This window comes from Boleophthalmus pectinirostris, unplaced genomic scaffold (genome assembly GCF_026225935.1).
Source record: "Boleophthalmus pectinirostris isolate CB_2022bp ecotype Guang Dong unplaced genomic scaffold, ASM2622593v1 HiC_scaffold_16, whole genome shotgun sequence".
NCBI classification, from domain to species: Eukaryota; Metazoa; Chordata; class Actinopteri; order Gobiiformes; family Gobiidae; genus Boleophthalmus; species Boleophthalmus pectinirostris.
Genome location: NW_026571095.1, coordinates 4,276,363 through 4,295,824, shown reverse-complemented (window position 1 = coordinate 4,295,824; position 19,462 = coordinate 4,276,363). Strand labels below are relative to the sequence as shown.

The 19,462-nt window shown below is 39.4% G+C and overlaps 1 protein-coding gene across 1 annotated transcript; it reads right to left on the bottom strand.

The window, feature by feature from the left end:
- Positions 1–376: 376 nt before the first annotated feature.
- Positions 377–19,461, bottom strand: ccdc18 (coiled-coil domain containing 18; the record flags this gene model as incomplete). The annotated part of the gene is made up of 18 exons (XM_055151881.1): positions 377–4,045; positions 4,532–5,008; positions 6,105–6,242; positions 6,316–6,444; positions 6,637–6,774; positions 7,427–7,526; positions 8,461–8,674; positions 9,032–9,195; positions 10,333–10,475; positions 12,625–12,792; positions 14,312–14,428; positions 14,515–14,592; positions 14,801–14,935; positions 15,974–16,105; positions 16,926–17,036; positions 18,027–18,244; positions 18,504–18,591; positions 19,378–19,461. Coding segments are annotated over 18 exons (3,252 nt in total), but the record flags the coding sequence as incomplete, so codon positions are not given.
- Between the last annotated feature and the right edge of the window lies 1 nt (position 19,462).

Here is a 19,462-nt window from a genome sequence, read left to right as displayed (position 1 = left end):
AAGGCGCAGACGTTCAGAAATAAGACTCATGAGAACTTAACAGAACACTGGAGTTGCATGAAAGACATACTAAAATTCCATGACTTTTCCAGGCCTTGCAAATGACATTTTCTATTTTCATGACTTTTCTAGGTTTTCCATGATCGTGGGAACCCTAAAGCTATTCAGGAAAGCTTCATTTCTATCCTTCGAAAGTAACTTCTTTAGTACTGATATTTCCTCAAATGAGTATCTAAATGTCTATACTACCATAGTTCAGTAGAATCGTATCATTTAGTATGTGACTTTCGATACTTTTGGCAGAGTTAGTCAACTTACATAAGACTAATGTGAGAAGAATACAGAATTTGACCTGGACTATTTTGGGGTTTAAAACAGTTTGAGTTTGTTTACATTTGAGTGAACAACTTTTTCCTCCACAGACTCGACTCATCTGGAGACACACACGTCCCTGAAACATGAGCCGGGTAAAACATGGGAACTCACAAACCACACTGGAACATTCTCATCCATAAAACTACATATAAAACCTTTATTTAAGCGACATCCAAATAAATAAAAACAGCTTAAACACACTTTAAAAGCTGCACTGCGCAACTTTTCTGGTGGAGGGTCTGCCACCTACCTGCTCGACTCCATGGAGATGTTATTGCTTTGTCTAGAATGTTCCACAGTATAGGCGAGTTTCAGATGACGTCATTATTAAAAGCCCGCGTTGCATGCTGGGAAATATTTTGGTCAGAGGCAAGAAACACGGTAGTGGTCAAACACAGTGCGTAACCTCGCGTATTTCTCCCCGATAATGGTAAATTCCTGCTGCATTATCAGATGCACAAATAGAAGCACGGAAGAAGGAAAATTTCTTTTTTTCGTATTCTGAGTGAAAAGAACCGCTAACAGTGAATTAAACGGCTTTCAAACATTCACAGAGCAAACGTAGAAGATCCTAACAAACCGTGGACTCCAACAAGTTCAACAACACATCGAGACTCTTGGAGGTTTTCATCTTTTCTGCTGTGAATGGCCCAGGAGTTTCCACCAAGTCATTGTGGATATCACCAAAGTGAATATTTGTCCAGGTAGTTGGTGATTCTGACCAGAAATGTGGTTTGGTCCACCTTTTGTCGGGGTTGAAAAGGGTGATTTGTCGTCCATCGATGCTTATGACCAATTTCTGGTCAAATGGTCTTGGGTCCTCTGCCGTTAGAGTGGAGAAATAACCGGGATCAATACCCTTTACGTGCTTTCTCGCTCCGTCCGTCATGTTGAATTAGTGTTTCTTGCCGCCGACCAAAATAATTCCCAGCATGCAACGTGCGCTTTTGTCAACAATGAAACTCGCCTATAGATTAAACCTGTCTGTCACGATGGAGATAAGCAGGTTACAGTTCAGATCTGTGGAGAGGCGAACCTATTCACAGAAAGAATGATTGTATTTATGAGCAATATAAACACTTGTAATGAATAAATGCTAGATGGAAATGTTTAAAGTCATGCCATGGAACATTCCAGACAAAGCAATAACATCTCCATGGAGACAAGCAGGTAGAGGACCCTCTGCCAGAAAAGTTACGCAATGCATGTTAAACTGAATAGGAACATACCAATCTGATATTGGATAATGGAGCAGACCTTGGAAAACTTACTGGATTGGTTCAGTCGATATTCTGGTTGGACATATGATCTAAATTGATAGAATAACATCTTTTACTTGCTGTAGTTGCCCCAGGAAGTCTCAATGTTTGAACTTTTATTTGTACAAAGCTTCTCTGTATTTATTTCAGAATAAATAACAGCTACATAACAAATTCTGGATCCGTTTTGTCTTATTTTAGTTTTTTCAAAGGTGCACTGTGTAAGTCACTTGCCATCACTCGCTTGTTTTTGTCTGGAATTTTCCACAGTAGGGCATTAAACTATCCATTTTGCTTTTACTGACTTAAAAACATACATTCTTAGTGGGAATGGGCTTGCCTCTCCACAGATCTGACCCTGTAACTTGGTCCTGCGGTGTCATTTGCTTGTTTGCTTAGTTTAGATAAATAAGTGTAATGCCATACTGTGAAACACTCCTCCTCCAGAAAAGCTACACAATGCACCTTTAATTAAATAATAAATGCTGTTTTCAGTCTCCACACTGGTATCGATATCGGCAGATGGTTAAAACTGTAATATTGAAATCGGCATCGAAACTGAAAAAGCTGGATCGCAAGACAGTAGTTTAAAGTCATGTTGTTTTGGGTTTGTCTCCCTCTTGTGGTGGGAGCAGGTCGGTGCGCTGAAGTTTGGCCAGTGGAATCAGAGCTCGAGAACAACACAATGCAATCGATTCTATCTTTGCGATGCTCCTGTTTAGTTTCTAGAAAGAACTAAAATCCACTATATGATTTCAGAATATAAAGGAGGTTACCCAAGATACGGATCGGTGCCTTTTATAATTGTATTTACGTGTTTCAAGCTATAAAAGTTGTAAATTCTGCTTTCACTGCCCAAATACTTTGTCATTTCTGTGTTTTAGAATCAACAGAGAATCCACGACTCCATGACTGTTCAGTGTGTGGTTCATGTCAAACAAAAATCTGAGTACTATAGGATTTCTGGATTTTTAAAGGTGCACTGTGTAACTTTTTGGTTGGGGTATGACATTAAACAGCTCTACCTTATATGTATTCAGTCATAGGTGGTTTTATAGCTAAAAAAAACAAACAAACAAACATTCTGACTGTGAGCGGGGTCGCCTCTCCACAAATGTGACCTGTAACTTGGTCTGGTTTGGTCTCCGTGAAGATAGAAAGGCTTAATACCATACTGTGAAACATTCCTGACAAATCAATAACATCTCCATGAAGAAAAGTGTTTGACGGACGCTCCACCAGAAAAGTTACACAATGCACCTTTAACATTTAAATGACGTGCAAACTGTAAAATCTGTCCGTCTGATTACTCACAACAATGTCAAAAAGAAATTTGATAATTTTCCTGAAATTATATCGCACTATTCCAAATTTCATATGAGCAAAATGATACAGCCCCATGTCACGGTTTTGAGGTTTATCACAGTTTTAGTCGCTTCATTTACAATTCAGAGGTAGAGCTGTGTGCTAAAGCAAAGAGATCCAAAAAAATCCACCTGTCACTCACATTATATAAGAAGAGGGAGTGGATGAGTCTGTGTTTAAGCTGCATTAAACACAAAAACACTGAGTCACCAAGAAACCATCACTCCAGTTTGGTCACAAATCGCTATAGATGCACCGCACTGCTGACGGGGAGGCCATACAGATTGATGTCAAAAAAACTGAACTATCCCTTTAAGCAACTGCAACTTCCACATATAAGTAAACCAGATCTAAAATGTGGATATTTGTCTTCAGTTACTCTGTATTTTCCAAAGATAGAATTTCTATAACTATAACTGCTGTTAATATCACGTTTTGGTACCCCACAGAGACTGGTCCTCCTGCATGGCCAAAGTCTGGTTCACAAATCTTAACATTCCAGTTAGTGTGCTCAAATTGTCCTCTTCGTCTTCGTCTTGAGGCACTAGGGTTCCACTGGACTCCCTCCTCCCCTCTCTCTCCTTCTCCTCCTCCTCCTCCTCCTCCTCTCTTTCCTCTCTCCCTTGCTTCTCATCCTCCTGCTTATCCACCATGTATGTCAGTGGATTGAAGGATTGGTCTGAGGTAGCCGTGATGTCCGCACCAGTCAAACCCTGCCAGCTCTGGTCCACCGTGTTCTCCGGAAATGGCAAGACGGAGGAACGCGAAGCCCACGAATGGTCCTTCAAAGCTTCCTTCAGTGCGGTTTTCACGTTCGGGGGAAGATCTAAGGAGGAGCTGGTGGTGCTGCTTTGTAACCAGTCGGAGACCTTTTGGTGTTTACTGGAGGTGGAGAGGTCAGCGGGTGGAGGCTGAAGAGGGAGTGAAGGTGAAGTATGAGGGGACAGGGGGAGAGAGGGCGGGGCCAAGGGGAGAGGGAGGTGATGGCGATCAGCAGCTCTTTCCAGACTCGAGATTTTACCCAAGAGACGGGTCATTTCAGACTCCTGCAGAGAGAAGAGACAAGTTGAAGTTAGGACTAGACATAAGAGAGGTTACAGTTCATCTGCAGTGGAATCTAAATTGCAAATTAGTAAATGGGGTGGTCAAAAGTATTGGTTAGTATCAGATTTTCTATACAAAAACTTGTAAAAAATGAAATACTCATTTGCACAGGTATCAATATTAAAAAAAGTCAGATTCACAGGACAGAAATGAACCTCTCCTGAATAGTTTTAGAATGATCCTGAGCTGTATCAGAACAAGTAGAAGAGCACATGGAGCACTATGGAACATACCTGGACCACTGAGGGATTACATACATATAAGACCACATGGAAATATAAAAGAAAGTAACATTTTAAAGAGTGATATTAGTACTATCATGACAAGTGTGAAGGAAATATTTTTGGTGGATCTAAAAATTTGAAAAAAAACCCAACATAATTTCGATACTAGTTTTAGAATAGATTAGTTGTCTTTTGTTGTTGTACCTTAATCAGCAGAGATTCCTGGGAGGATTCCACAGACGCGTGCGAGGCCTGGAGCTGCTGCTGGAGCTGCTGCTGGAGCTCTTCAGCCTGGACTCTGCTCAGCTCCGCCCGTGCTGAGAGCTGCTGTACCTGACTCTGCAGCTGAGCGCTCTGGGCCCTGGTTTGGTCGTACAGCCCTCGGACCTCCTGGAGCTCCACTCGACTCTGAAGCAGCTGGGACTGACTCTGCTCCAGCTGAGACTGCAGACACACGGACAGACTACGGGCCTGCTCCAGCTCCGCCTTGGTCTGGTCCACCTCTGCACGGCTCTGGTTTAGCTGAGCCCTGGTTTGGTCCAGTTCTGTCCTGGCCTGGTTCAGTTGGTCCTGACACAGCTGGAGCTTGGAGTTGAGCTGCTCGTGAGAGGACTTCATTGTGGAGGACATCTGCTCGGACACTTTGAGGAGCTGGCCTCTGGTCTGCTGCAAGGACTCCAGCTGAGGACAAACAGCATGGACTTTACTCTATGTTTATTGGGGTTTTACAAACAGAAAAACTATAAACAACGCAAATTAGTTCATAATTTTAGTGTGTGTGAACGTGTATGTGGGTGGGAGGGTGTATGTCTGTGGGCTGGTTGGGGCTCTGGTGGTTGTGACTTTTAATAGTCCATGTAAAGTACTTTATGTTACATATTGTCAGTGTTGGGGAGTAACAGATTACATGTACTGGAGTTATGTAATCAGAGTACAAATTATGAGTAACTGTATTCAGTTACAGTTACTGTTTCAGTGAGTGGTAATTGGATTACAGTTACTTTGTTGAAATAAATGGATTACACGGTGGTATTTTCCTGTTTTCACATTTTGGGCTATATCCCTTTTTTTTTTTTGTAATTCCACTCATTGCCGGACACTAAACCAGGACTAAACCAGGACTTAAACCAGGTCCAAACTGAGACTAAACCAGGTCTAAACCAGGACTAAAACAGGTCTAAAACAGGATTTTACAGGACTAAATCATGCTGTGTGGACCGTGTCTCCTCGTCTTCTATCAATAATATTTTTAATTTGGTTCAGTAAAGTTTGGGCTTTTTATTTTCTTTTAATCAGACAAAACATCTTATGTGAAGATTTCCTCATCTTTGCTTCTCTACAGCAAATCAAATAATCCAAAGTATTCAGATTACGTTACTCACTTTAAGTAATTTAATGGATTACATTTTGGGGTATGTAATCTGTAAGGGAATACATTGTAAATGTAACCTTCCCAACACTGCATATTGTGCAGAAAATGTGCTTTAATTTACTTAAATTTGTCTTCTACATTTGACCTGTCCTTCACTGCTGCTAAAGCAACCTGTCAGGATCAGGGACCCACCTCAGTCTTTTGAGAGACAGGACTATCTTATCTGGAGGATTTTACCTCCTGTGTATGTTTTAGGATGCAAATACATGACATACACGATACAAATCATGGCTTTTCCTGAAGAGAATCCATGAACATTTAGATAAAGCTGCAGATGATCTCGCTCAAATGGCAGTAGCTATGTGAGTATAAGGATCTTAAACACAGATGATCTGGTCTTGGTACCTCTTTGCTGTGCTGTTCCCTCTCCAGCTCCAGCTCTTGCTCCAGACAGGCCACAGTGTCCTGGAGCCTGGCCTCAGTGTGCAGCCACAGCGCCTCCTTCAGGGCAAACTCCTCCTCTACACGAGACAGCTCCTCCTCCTCTCAACACAACAGTCATGTGAGCAGTGATAGAGAAGACCATGTAAAATGAAGAAACTTGTGTGTGTGAGACCTTCTCCTTGTTGTGTTGTCTGCTGGTCTCCAGTTCTGAGCTCAGAGTTTCACAGCGCTGCAGAGTCTCTTTAGATTCAACAAGAGCAGCCTCCAGTTTGTGCTGACAGACCCTCAGCTCTCCACTCTCCTAACACACATGTAATCGGATATTTTGTTTTAGGATATTTTGTTTGATTTTTCTTAAGGACATTTGTAGAGGTCAATAGCAGTGATGCAGCTTTCACAATTAAATTTCTTTTTTACAACACAAATTTTAAAATCAACAAGATCTCCAACTTATATACTTTTAAGATGCTAAAGACTGGTGTTGATTCCTGACCTGTTTGTCCCTGTCAGCCAGTTGTCTCTGAGCCTCTTTAAGCTGCTGCTCTGAGGTCTCCAGACTCTGCTGTAGAGACTCCACCTTCCTCTGCATCTCCAGTTTGTGCTCACGGATCGCCACGTCCAACTGCCCCAACTGTTACAACACGACAAAACACAACAAAATTTAAAACCAGGTCACCACCAAGTCAGTTCAGGTGCAAATGTTATGGAATTTGTAAAAATATTCTGACAATATAAAATAAAATAATAAATAAGCCACCATATAAGATTATTATATTCACAGACTTATAAATCATAATTCTAACTTGTTATTTTTAGTAAATATATTGTTTTCAAAAATGAAGTTAAGTTAATTGAATAATAAAATATCCAGGTAATTCATAGAGTACATTTTCCTCCTGAAAAGTGTGATAAAAGTACATGTTTATACAGCGTTCAGACTAGCCTGGTTAAACTGCTGCGGACTACGCTGATCTATATTTCCACAGTGAGTCAGATTCAGTAAGCCTGGTTTATTAAACCCAAATAATCAAAAAATGAACAAAATGAGTCAGACTTGTCCATTTGAGCCTATTTTACAAACTAGGTTATTTTAATGAAGCAGGTCCTGGGTCCCAGGTCTCAGGTTTATCCTGGTACAGGGCAACATGAACGCTTCAGTGTTCCATCTTTCAACTTCTACCTTTTATATCTTGTCTTAGTTTCTTTATCCAAAATACAGAAAAATCACATGAATCATCATGTCAAAGATAAGTTCTAAGTTAAAATAGGTTTTTGTACTATACCAGCTGGGCTCTTTGCTGCAGTTCCCCCTGTCTTTCCTTCAAAGCATTGTCCATGTCCAGAACCTCATGTGTTCTATCCTCCAGCTCCCTCCGGCACTCACTGTAACACACACACACACACACAGACATACAAACACACACACACAGGGTTAGTCTGTGTGCCTCTATCTTTAAATTAGTTTTGTTTCACTATCTAAATCAATGTATTAGTTTGAATGAGTGAGATGTCAAGATGTAACATTATATTAGCATAATAATGTCTTAAGTTTTATTCAGCACTTTAGAAATGTGAGTGGTACAACTTTGATCTCAGAGGAAAAACAAGTGAAGTCTTGTTGTATTTCATTAGTGGTTCCACCAGAGGGCTGAGGGCTGTGGGTGTGTGCACTGTGGTTTGACTGTGAATAGTAAACTCCAGTGAGAATACATGTGTTTACTCCAAAAGGCTCATGTAGGCAGCGGTGACCTGGTGCTTCATGTACACTGGCATTAGCAAAGAGTATTATCACTGGGTCTGCTCCAGGCAATATGTGTAATGTAATAAATAAAATGCAATCATTTGTTCTGGTGAATTAGTCTGATTTGATACATGATATATTGGACTTGTTTAGGGGCTGTGTATGTACAGTGTAAAATTATAACAACATTACACTGAAAATAAAATGGACCAAATATTTGAGTAAACACTTTAAATAGGGTTGCTTTGGGGGAGCAGGTCACACAGGTTACAGAGGTGGTTAAAGAGGTTAATGCCAGCAAAGGACTCTGCAATGTGTTTTGATCATGGAATGCAATGCTATTTGCACAATGAAACAGGAATATTCTGAGTAGAAGCTTTAGTGTGTGAAATAAAACAATTTGAAAAAAGGCAACATTAGAAAAATCTTTCTGTTACAACAGATACTTTAAAACGTGACATAGTCACATACAGTTCCTGGACCTCCATGAGGAAATCCTATTTTCCACACGTTTATGTAACAGAGCAGCTCCAGTCCGATGCAGTGTGAGCCTCTGTCCTGTAGGGGGCTCCTCACCTCAGCTCCAGGCTCAGTCTGTCCACAGAGGCCTGCCTCTCGTCTGCGATGCCCTGAGTCTTCTGGAGCAGGTCTCTGAGCTGCTGGAGCTTTTCCACTGTGTCCTTCAGCTCTGCTCTCACCACCTCCAGCTGCTGCTCCAGAGCATGGGCCCTCTGTCTGCACAGCAGCTGGTCAGCCTCACAGCGGTGCAGAGTCTCTTCCAAGTCTGCCACTAGAGGGAGAGGGAGATTACTTTAGTTAGTTCACTTTTATCTAACATTTTGTAGGAAATACAATAATAGTACTATTAAGGAAATTTGTATTATGAAAAAATGCGAACAGTAATGAGTAAGTTGAGAAAATGTACAAAACGTACAAACATAAAAGTGTCACAGTCTTGGAAAATCAGCAGACCTTAAGAACCTATTTCTGCTAGTCCAACGATTGTCTTAGAGTTTTAAAAGTACCGGTAGTAAAATCACATTTTAGAAAAACAGGATTAAAAAGAGCACCAAGTTAATGTGTTTGCTATTATTTTGCAGACTATAGCTTCCAGTATTTAGCAAATAGTTAAAATCCCATTCTTTACCCATGTCAGTCTTGGTGTCCAGCAGAGCCTTGGTCCTTTGCAAACTCTCCTCCAGGTGACTGATCTGAGACGCCTTCAGAGCCACGTCCTTCTTCAGATGCTTCAGCTCAGACTCCTTCGACACCAGCTCCACTTTGTACTTGGTCATCTCCGTCGACAGATGGCTAAAACAGAACAAGCAAATCAAACAATCAAACAATTTACCAATGTCAAATTATCATACTTCTAAATTAAAATACCATCACATAAAATTACCTTAGAGTAAGTGTAGCCCCCATTGTAAAGGCTAGATTACAACAAACTGAGGAAATGGCTTCAATAAATTCAGCAAACATACCAAAAAAACTAAACAAAAACAAAAATAACAAACCTACATGTTGAACTAGTGAAGTTAGGACTGGTTGCACAAACTAAGACAAGCTCCTGATATTACAACTTATATTTGTATCTCTAAAGGGGATGTGGTTAGGATTGGGAAAGGGGGAGGGCTCCTGATCTGTGCTCTGAGGAAAAACTGGGATGCTGTAATCACAAGACTGACTGATATAACACTGAAGTGTTATATCAGAAGAGGGCCAAACACACAGTTGCTAAGAATAGAATCCACAGATAACGGCACTGACATGAGCAGGGTCAGGATAGAGCTTCTCATTGATCTTTGTCAATATAAAACAGTGGCTTAAACAATTAAGAGACTGCAGAAACATCTTGTATCAATTTAAAAGAGGGGATATGATGCCGAGTAAACTTTTTAGAGCTTTGTACCATGTTATGTTTCCTCATCAAAAACATGTCTTTGTCATATAAAAACGTGTGTTTTCATGTCAGTCATGCATGTTTGGGTAATCCAGCGATCTCTTCCAGGCTCTATTCCAACCCTCCCACACTAACTGTATGATCCCGTCAAAAGCACAGCCCACAAGCCTACATCCTGCGCAGCAATTTTCCCTACATTTTTCAGTTATACAAAAAAATACACTAGAACTTCACAAACTTTATGCGATGTGCACTAATTACCTTAGTGAAGTAAATATGAAGTATATACTACTGTCTATTGAAAGAATTACAGAAATGTGTGCATAAGATAAGTGTGATTAATGATTTTTTACAATAAAGGATGTAACCAACACAAGAATCAGTCATCTCATCATACCAGGTGCCACAGTGGGCTACAGTGCATACTGTCATTGTGTCCTTAGGCAGGACACTTCACCCAGAGGTTGGTAGCCTTGGTTCCGTCATATTGCTTGTTGCTGGATATTGAGACGACGTTACATAGGGTCATAGGTGAATGGTCTGACCTGAGAGAGCCGGTGAGCTGTGTGTTCTCCTGCTGTAGATCCTCCAGGCTCTTGTCTCTCTGCAGAACCTCCCTCTCTCGACTCAGAGCTGTCTCCTGAAGAGAAGCCCGGGTCCGCTCCAACTGTTGCTCCAGATCTGACAACTACACAACAGGGGACATTTCATGAGTAACTTAAACTGAACAGGGACTAAACCAAGTCTACACCAGCATTTGGATTTTACTGGAAACAAACTTGAACAAGTGTGAACGCATCCTTAAAGGCAAACTATGTAACATTCTTGGTCTGCCACTTGCTTGTTTCCATGGAGATGTCATCGCTGTGCCTGGAATATTACCCAGTATGGCATTAAACCCACCTTGCATTTATTAAAAATGCCTGAGACATTTAATGCCATACTGTGGAAATTGTCACAGGGGGTTGAAAAACATTTTTTCATTTATGCAGAATCAATAAGCAAAGCACTAAACTCTGTTAATCTGACATGTGTCACATTCATTTTGTGTGTAAATGATAGGTGACCAATGAGCTGCTTCGTTTCACAAGCATCACTGGACAAATGGATCTGATTGGTGGGACTCGAGGCATAATGGAGGGTGAGCCTGATCTCCATCTGTATAAGAAATACAGAGATCTCATTCTGGATTGGCTAGGCAATTAAAACACACAAAGATAAGAGTTTTTCATGCTTCACAGCAATAGTAAATTCAAGTCAATTGAACTGTCCAGTATCCACAGTAAAATAAGCAACAATCTTGATAAAGTTTGACCTACAACTCCTCGAGCTCATATCTCCTGCTGCTCTGGCCTGATGTGGTGACATGTCCTTCTGTATCAAAGAGGAACATTGTGGATGAGTATCTGCTGTGTCACTTTAAATCACAAAGTCATTCCAACAAGTCCTCCAGCTCCTCAGAACCCAACTACATGTGACGTGAACATCTACAATCTCTGACTGTGAACGATAAAATGCTGAACCTCAGATCTGAAAGACTGCATTATAAGTTTGTTATATGAATTAGTGTTTAGTCGATTAACAGGGTGATGAGTTAAGTTAAGATAAGTTTCCTTTGTAACACTCTAGGCAAAGTCATAACATCTCCATGGAAACAAGTAGGCTTCCAGAAAAGCTACATAGTGCACCGTTAAATAGTAGAGTTAAAAATGAAAAAGCAACCCTGGAGACCTTACTACAGACACAGGCTACTTTCCATTATGAAACACATTTTAACCACACACCACTCCAAAACAGAAAGTTCAAATCTTATGTAACAGCCATCTACAAAGCAAATCCACAGATGTAACATTTATATTATCTACAATACAGAACTATGCGTTTGAAGATCTTAGGGTCATGTGTACGGTTAGTGAATACAGGGACAGTACACAGAAAAATGACAGGAACCAAATAAAAAAAAGAACTGCGCATAGTTAAAGGCATTTAGGTGTCCATAATATCAAAGGTGAAGGGTTATTTAAGAGTTAAAGTGTTGTCTCCAGGAATTCCCTCCTAGAAAAGTTAATTCTGACTAAACAAGAGGCTTTATAAACTGTTTGTGGAAACTTTTGTAGTTCAAAGACATTGCCTGGGAGTATCTCACATGGTCCAAAATGGAAAGTTTGGAAAAAAACAACACTACAGTCAACACACCTACACAGATATTACACAGTTCATCCATGTATTTTCACAATACTGGTTTAAAATATAGTTTGAAAAAACTTAAGATGATATGGTTCTATACCTGTTCAACATCTGTATCTCTAGTACAAACTGAGACATTATTATTTGAATAAAAGACATATAGCAAGTTGTATTTTAGTCTGATTGAATGACTCTCCTCCACAGCAGTACTGCCCATACTAGTGTTGTCATGATTCTAAAATTTGAAACCTGATTTCAAAGAATAGACTCAATCCTCAATATTGATTCCGATATCACATTGATAAAAACACACTTTCTTTAGACAACAGAATGTGATTTTCAACATTAAATTGTAGGATGTTCTTTTATATTATCATGTGGTCTTATATTTGTAATCCCCCAGTTGTCTAGGCAGGTTCCATAGTGTTGTATGGGTGTATACTTGTCTATGTGCTCTTATAATTGCTCTGATACAGCTCAAGATCATTCTAAAGCTATTCAGGAGGTTCATTCCTGAATGTGAATGTGGCTTTTTAGTATCGATACCTGTTCAAACGAGTATAAACGACTAGGTTCGATACTAGTTTTAGTATCAATTCGTGTCTAATTTTTTATACTTTTGACGACCCAACTTCTAACAGAGGCTTTACCTGTTTCTGCAGTTGGCTCTGGCAGTCCTCCAGCTCAGAGATCCTGGTGGTGCCTTCACTGAGCATGGCCTGGGTTTGTTCCAGAGACTGCTGCAGTTGTGTGTTGTGTTCACTGGTCGTCTGATAAACTAGCATTGTACTGTGGAGCTTTTCCTGCAGAGAGTACACCTGGACAGAGACAAGATGAGGGCCAATGCTTCAATGTTTCAATATAATGAACAACAACTGCTATACCTGAATAGTGTAATTTTGTGAAAATAAGTATTTACTAGAATTTTTCTTTTAAGAATTAGGACTAACTAGGACTAAACCATGTCTAAAACAGAATTAAACCAGGAGCAAACAAGTATTAACCACAGACCATAGACCACAGACTTGACCCATAGCATCCATCTCCATTCAAATGAAGCTTGCAATGTGAACGGTTACAGAGGCGAATTTGGAGCCAGGCTCTATATAGGATTTTTTTAAGGACTAAATTTTAATTATTAATACATTTTAACATTTGGAAGGTGGGCTGTGGCCTGGATTAGATTGTAGGTTTATATTGTTCAATGTTACTAGTGTTTACGACTATATACCATACGTTTGGTGTTACTTTATTCTCTCCATTGGCTTTGTCGTCAGTCTTACACCAACACATAATACAATAACACCTAAGGGCTCGCTGTCCAAACCACTAAACCATCATGAAATATATTAACGATCACATAAAGATCTGACATCAGAGCAGATTCTGAAAATGGCTGTGGTTGTAAAACAGTCAAGTTCCACATGTTATTATGAAGTCAAACTGCTTAGGGAAATGTGCATAAATTATTTCATTATGACATGCTAGTAATAAAGGACTACTCAAACATGTCAATGAAACAAAACATAGCTCCAGGTCTGTTTTTGAGGAGGTAACAACATCATAAGATGGTTTAAAACTGACAAGAGTCAATTTTGTGTATTTTAAGACCTTTAAGACAATTGTGTATAAAGCAAACCATAAGAGAAGCCTTGAAATTAATGTTTTGCATCGATATAATGTGTGTGTATCAGTGATATCATTTTTAGCTAATTCAATAGCTCTTTTAGGGTTGATTCAATGCTCTCTGATGTAATGTTTGTTATGTATTTAATGATCCTCATATGATCCATGTGAGAATACAGCATAGAGACTGGCCTCTGTGACTGATGCTGTAATGGGCGTTATATACATTAAATACAGCACGTAAAATTATTTATGGTAGTATGAGGTTCTTTCGCATCACTCTTTAACACAATGTTCAGCAGCAGGAATTAGATTTTAAAGAAAAAATTAACTGAATAATATTTGAATAGAAATGTATGTTTTCTGGATCCCAGGCAAAAGAAGCCCACATGTATGTATGTTTGACCCAGAGTCAGTATTTTTAGGATCAGGAGTAAGTACTGAAATGTGAGCAGGGTTAGGAAGTAAGTGAAAACATGAATTTTGAGAACTCAAACCTAAAATGCTGCACAAAATACAGTAGTATAAGACAGGATTACTCAAACATGGATCAATTAAATGAAATATAACTGAGAAAACTGCGTTCCCACATCATGGGTTATTACATGGCTAAAAGTCGATTTTACCTAATACGGCCCCTTTAATTACTAAAAAGATCTTGACATCCTCACATAAGCACAGAGTTTAGCAGGTAAGGTCATGGGTGAGTACCTTATCATTGCTCCTGCTCAGTTCAGCCTCGTATCTCTTCTGAGTCTCCTCCATTTGCTGCACATACACTTGGAGCTGATGTTCACAGCTGGACAGAGACGACTGGAGTGCCAACATCTGCCGACACAGACACACATCATATAAGACCATCCTTGTGTTAACAGGGACAGAATAAACATGTACTGACTACTGTATGTGCAGACCTTTGAGTTGGACTGAGTAGATTCCTCCTTTAATCTCTGTTCCATTTCCTCATGGTGCTTTTCTTCTAGCTCCTTCTCCTGTAGAAAAAGCTAATTAATCAAACATGTACTACACTAATCAAAGTTTTGGACACACTTTATTTCATTTAATGGTCTATTTACATTTGTAGATTCTCACTGAAGGCAAAAATTATGAAAGAAAAATTATTAAATGACTAAAACGTGATAAATATATAAGATTAAAAAGCTTTGCTCTTGACATTTCACTGAGGGGTCACAATTTCACCTGTGTGAGTTTGTCCACGGTGCTCTGTAGAAGCAGGGCCATGTTCTGAGCCTCATCTCGCTCCATCTGAACAGAACCAAACAGCTCCTCCATCTCCAGCAGACGCAGCTGGGCATCTTTCACTGACGCCTCCAGCTGAACAGCAAGGACAGGAAAACATTACGTTTGTGTCTGCTATATAGATATAACACAACACCAGTGGATAATTAGTAGTTATAATCTGGACATTTTAAAAACACAATATTCTTCCAAAATGACTTCATAAAGGAAACAAGGCTGTTGACTTCTGCTTTAGAAAACTGTGGTGACCAGTGGGAGCTGACGTTGCGGTACACATCATCACAACAAAGAGATGTGTAGCTGTCGGCCCCTCCGATGGATAGCCACACATCACACTAGCGAGAAGCTGATTTTTTTCCCCATTTGTATCAAAATGTACAAGCAACGCTGCTGAATCCTACACGTATCACAAATTCAGGAAATAAAATTGGAGAACAAAGGAAGCACTAGGGTTGTAACAATATCCAAGTGTCACAATACGATATCGTCACAGTATGAACCTCATGGTAGAATATTTATTGCAACATATGATATGTTGGGGAGGCTCACGATTAAGGATGTAACAATATCCAAATCTCTTGGTACGATATTTTCACGATATACATCTCATGGTACGATATTTATTGCAATATTTTGTAAGTTTTTTGAGTTAATATGCCACATTTTCCTCTTAAAATGCCTTGACAAGACTTAATCCAAAGAACTAAGACTTAAAAGTGTTAAAATTGTTATTTCTTCTTGTAGTCTACACTGAAATGGAGCAAAGGATTATGGTCAATGTAGTTCTCTCTCTTTTTTTAGCTATTGCTGCACCATAACTCTTAATTTAAGCAAAGAGACTTGTGATTCGATATATTGTGATGGTCCATGATATTATTGTGAGAACTTTGACGATACAATATCATGATATTTTGGTTACTGTTACATCCCTAGTAAGCACAGAGCAGTGGGCGTACTGGTGGCAGTGAAATGACACTTTGAATACAGTTTGAGAATAAAGATTACTAAAACATGCATGAATCACGCTAAATACAACTTTGAGTGGGTTAATTTTACATGTCTCCTTTAAATTATTCTAGGCATAATTTCAAATCTCATTATAGCTACACTCACCATCTCCATCTTGTGCTGCTGCTCTGTTGAGAGTTGGACTTGTGTCTTCTTATATTTATCAAGCGACTGTTGATATTCTCTCTGCTTTTTGCTCATCAGGGTCTGGTAGTGCTCCACTGTAATGGTCTTCTCCTGTAAGTGAAATGCAAGTTTAAAGACGCACTGTGTAACTTTTCTGGTGAGGGTAGGGCATTGAACTTATCCATCGTCCACTTTTGCAATGACAGGGTTCTATATTGCTAAGAAGTACGCTGAAAAATATGCATTCTTAAAAGTTCGTAGATTACAGAAAATTGATTGTTGTGAGCTTTAAGCCATTTTATAATGTTATGTATATGTAATGTATAATGTCACCTCATTAAAAACACAAAGATACTCAGAGTTGTGTTTTGATTCATTCACACATGTTTGAGTAAGTCTCTATTATTAAGTCTGCCTACATCTCCAAAACTCAAAACGCTCTGTCACACCTAGTGGTAGCTTTCAAGGTAACAGCTACCGTCTACCTTTAGTTCAGAAGAGATGGGCAATTCCAGGGCTGAAATTATCCAAATGATTCTAGTGAAGGTGTGGAGTAAAAACACAGTGGAGCACACTGTATTACCACATGACATCACAAGGTGGAACAGTGTTTTCTGTTTGAAAACTGAACATAGCCTAAATATGCAGGGTTTGTGTGTTAAACATGTGTTATGCATGAAACAAAACACAACTTCAGGTATGTTTTGGATGAAGAAACAGCATTATAATATAGATCAGAAAATAGTGTAGTATGGTCCCTTAAACAAACCCGCATAAATGTAAAGGTTAATTTAAAGTGGCTTAGCTGCTTGTGAAAAAGCAAGGCAAAGCAATAAAATTTCCAAAGACACAGTAAGGAGATGTCTCCAGAAAATGGAGACAGTATTGAAATATGCATTAAAATAATCATATGGTGTGTAATGTGTGTGACCTGTAGGTGCTTCTCGAGCTCAGTGTTCCTCAGAGCGGCCTGGCTGTATGCAGAAATCTTCTCCTGCAGCTGTTTCTCCAAAGCAGATGCTCGAGCACTCTTCCTCTTCAGCTTTGCAGACAGAGAAGAAGAAACACTGCATTATTTGTGTTCTTTAACGATGCACTGTGTACCTTTTCTGGTGGAGGGTCCATCAAAAGCTTTTCTCCATGGAAATGTTATTGTTTTGGCTGGAATGTTTCACAGTATGCATTAACCTTTCTATCTTCATGGAGACCAAACCAGACCAAGTTACAGGTCAGATCTGTGGAGAGGCAACCCGGCTCACAGACAGAATACCTGTTTTTCTATATATTTTTGAGCTATAAAACCATCTGTAATTCAATAAATGTAAGGTAAAGTTGTTTCATGTCATACTGTCCATGGAAACAAGCAGGTGACGGACCCTCCATCAGAAAGTGACTTAGTGCACCTTTAAAACCTACCACGGATGTCACAAAAGAACTGCATTTGGGTAACCTTTTTTGATAGATTGTACTTTTCAGACTACTTTTCTAGCAGCATACTTTTACTCCTACATAATTTTATTGAAGTAACAGTACTCTTAGTATAAATTTTGGTTATACTTCCCACTGTGAGTCTATGAGTGACAAAAGCTTTATTTTTGACAATATGAAATGCATTTATAGTGTCTGCGTACACTGGTGTGTGAATGTGTGTGTGAATGGGTGAGTGGTTCCTTGTTGTAAAGCGCTTTGAGTGCCTTGAAGGTGGAAAAGCACTATAGAAAAATGTGACCATTTTACCATTTACCATTATTGCACAGATCAGATTTAGTTTCTTTCAATTTTGTGTCTATCCTTAGAAAACACCAGATTTTGTGCATTATTTAATGTGTGGTCAAATTACTCTTAGTAAGAGTAGGTCTTAGGTCAAGTTACTATTAAGTAGTACCTTTCCCAAATACTTTTTAAAATCTTACTCAAGTAATTTTTGGACCACTTCTTTGTCCTTGTCACATTACATTAAATTAATATTTCTCAAGTACTATTGCAGGTTTGGCTACTCTACCCACCTCTGTGTACTTCCCAAACCCTGTACCTCTTTCTCAGTGTCTGTGGCCTGGCTGACTTTGTCCATGAGCTCAGAGTGGAGGTTCTGGTAGTGGGAGGCCCTCTGAGCCATGGAGCTCTGCAGAGAAGAGACCTCCTCCTGGGTTCGTTTCAGACGCTCCTGCAGCCTCTCTACTGCCCTCTGCTGTTTGCTCCGGTCTGACTCTACAGCCTGCAGGGTCTTCAGCAGCTGCTGGTACCCCTCACCTGGGACAGAGTTTTGTTTTATTTTTATTCTACAGTATGATGTAACTGAGTGTATAACAAAGTGTATAAAGAAGTGGACTAAGTGAATGTGACGTTGGCTCCAGTCAAATGAAGCTCATGAGGCTAGCAGTTATAGGAGCAAAGTTGGAGCCAGATTCCAGATTAGGAATAGGATATTTTTTAACAGACAAAATACCTAAATAAAAACACCAGGATATATTCAGTCTATGTCTATAACACTCTATAATGAAACAAATACCTGGCTGCAGCTGCATCATTTGTGCAGTTCCTGAATAGTCCAATGGGGGCAGCATACAAGGCCGTGCACATAGAGGCCCTGAACCTCCCTGAAAAGAAAAAAAAAAACAAACAACTTCATAATACTACAATAAACAAAACCCTTATAACTTAAAGATCCAATATTAACTTTTATTTTGTTGGGAACCTCAATAAAGCATAAATAACTAATGCTATGTTGAAATGCATTTTCCAGATTATTGTTAAAAATATATTGTTTTATCTCTGTGAAAAAATACATACATGTTTTTGAGCAGCATATTAATATAGAATATATACCACTCCAAATAACAAAGAGAAAAGGAGCCAAGGCCAGTTGTTTATATCCATTCATTCATTACGCTGCCTTTCTTTAAAGGTGCACGGCATAACTTTTCTGGTAGAGGGTCCACCACTTTCTTTTTTCCTGAAAAGCACTACAGTACGGCATTTAATTTAACTGTCTCCATGGTGACAAGATGCTCACATCACCAGGCTAAGTTACATGTCAGCTCTTGGACTTGCTCACAGTAATAATGCAGGTTTTTGCAAGAGTTTTGTGAAATATAAACATCTGTGTGTGAATAAATACAAGATATATTTGTTTAATGCTATACTGTGGAACATCCTGAGCAAAGCAATAACATCACCATGGAGACAAAGAAATGGTGGACCCTACACCATAAAACAAAGAGTGCACCTTTAAATATCATGTCAAGACTAGTCTAATCATTTGTTTTATATATGTTTTAATGACTATGAACCAAATACAAACAACATATATCATTTTTATCAAACCTAAAAAGCATCTCATTTCACAAATGGGTCTCCATTGTGAAGTGTGTGTTTGGACTCACCTCCTGCAGGTGTAGCAGCCTTAGCACAGCCTCCAGACTGTTCAGCTCTGCTCTGCTCTGCAGCGCCTCCCTCTGGCTCTGTTGG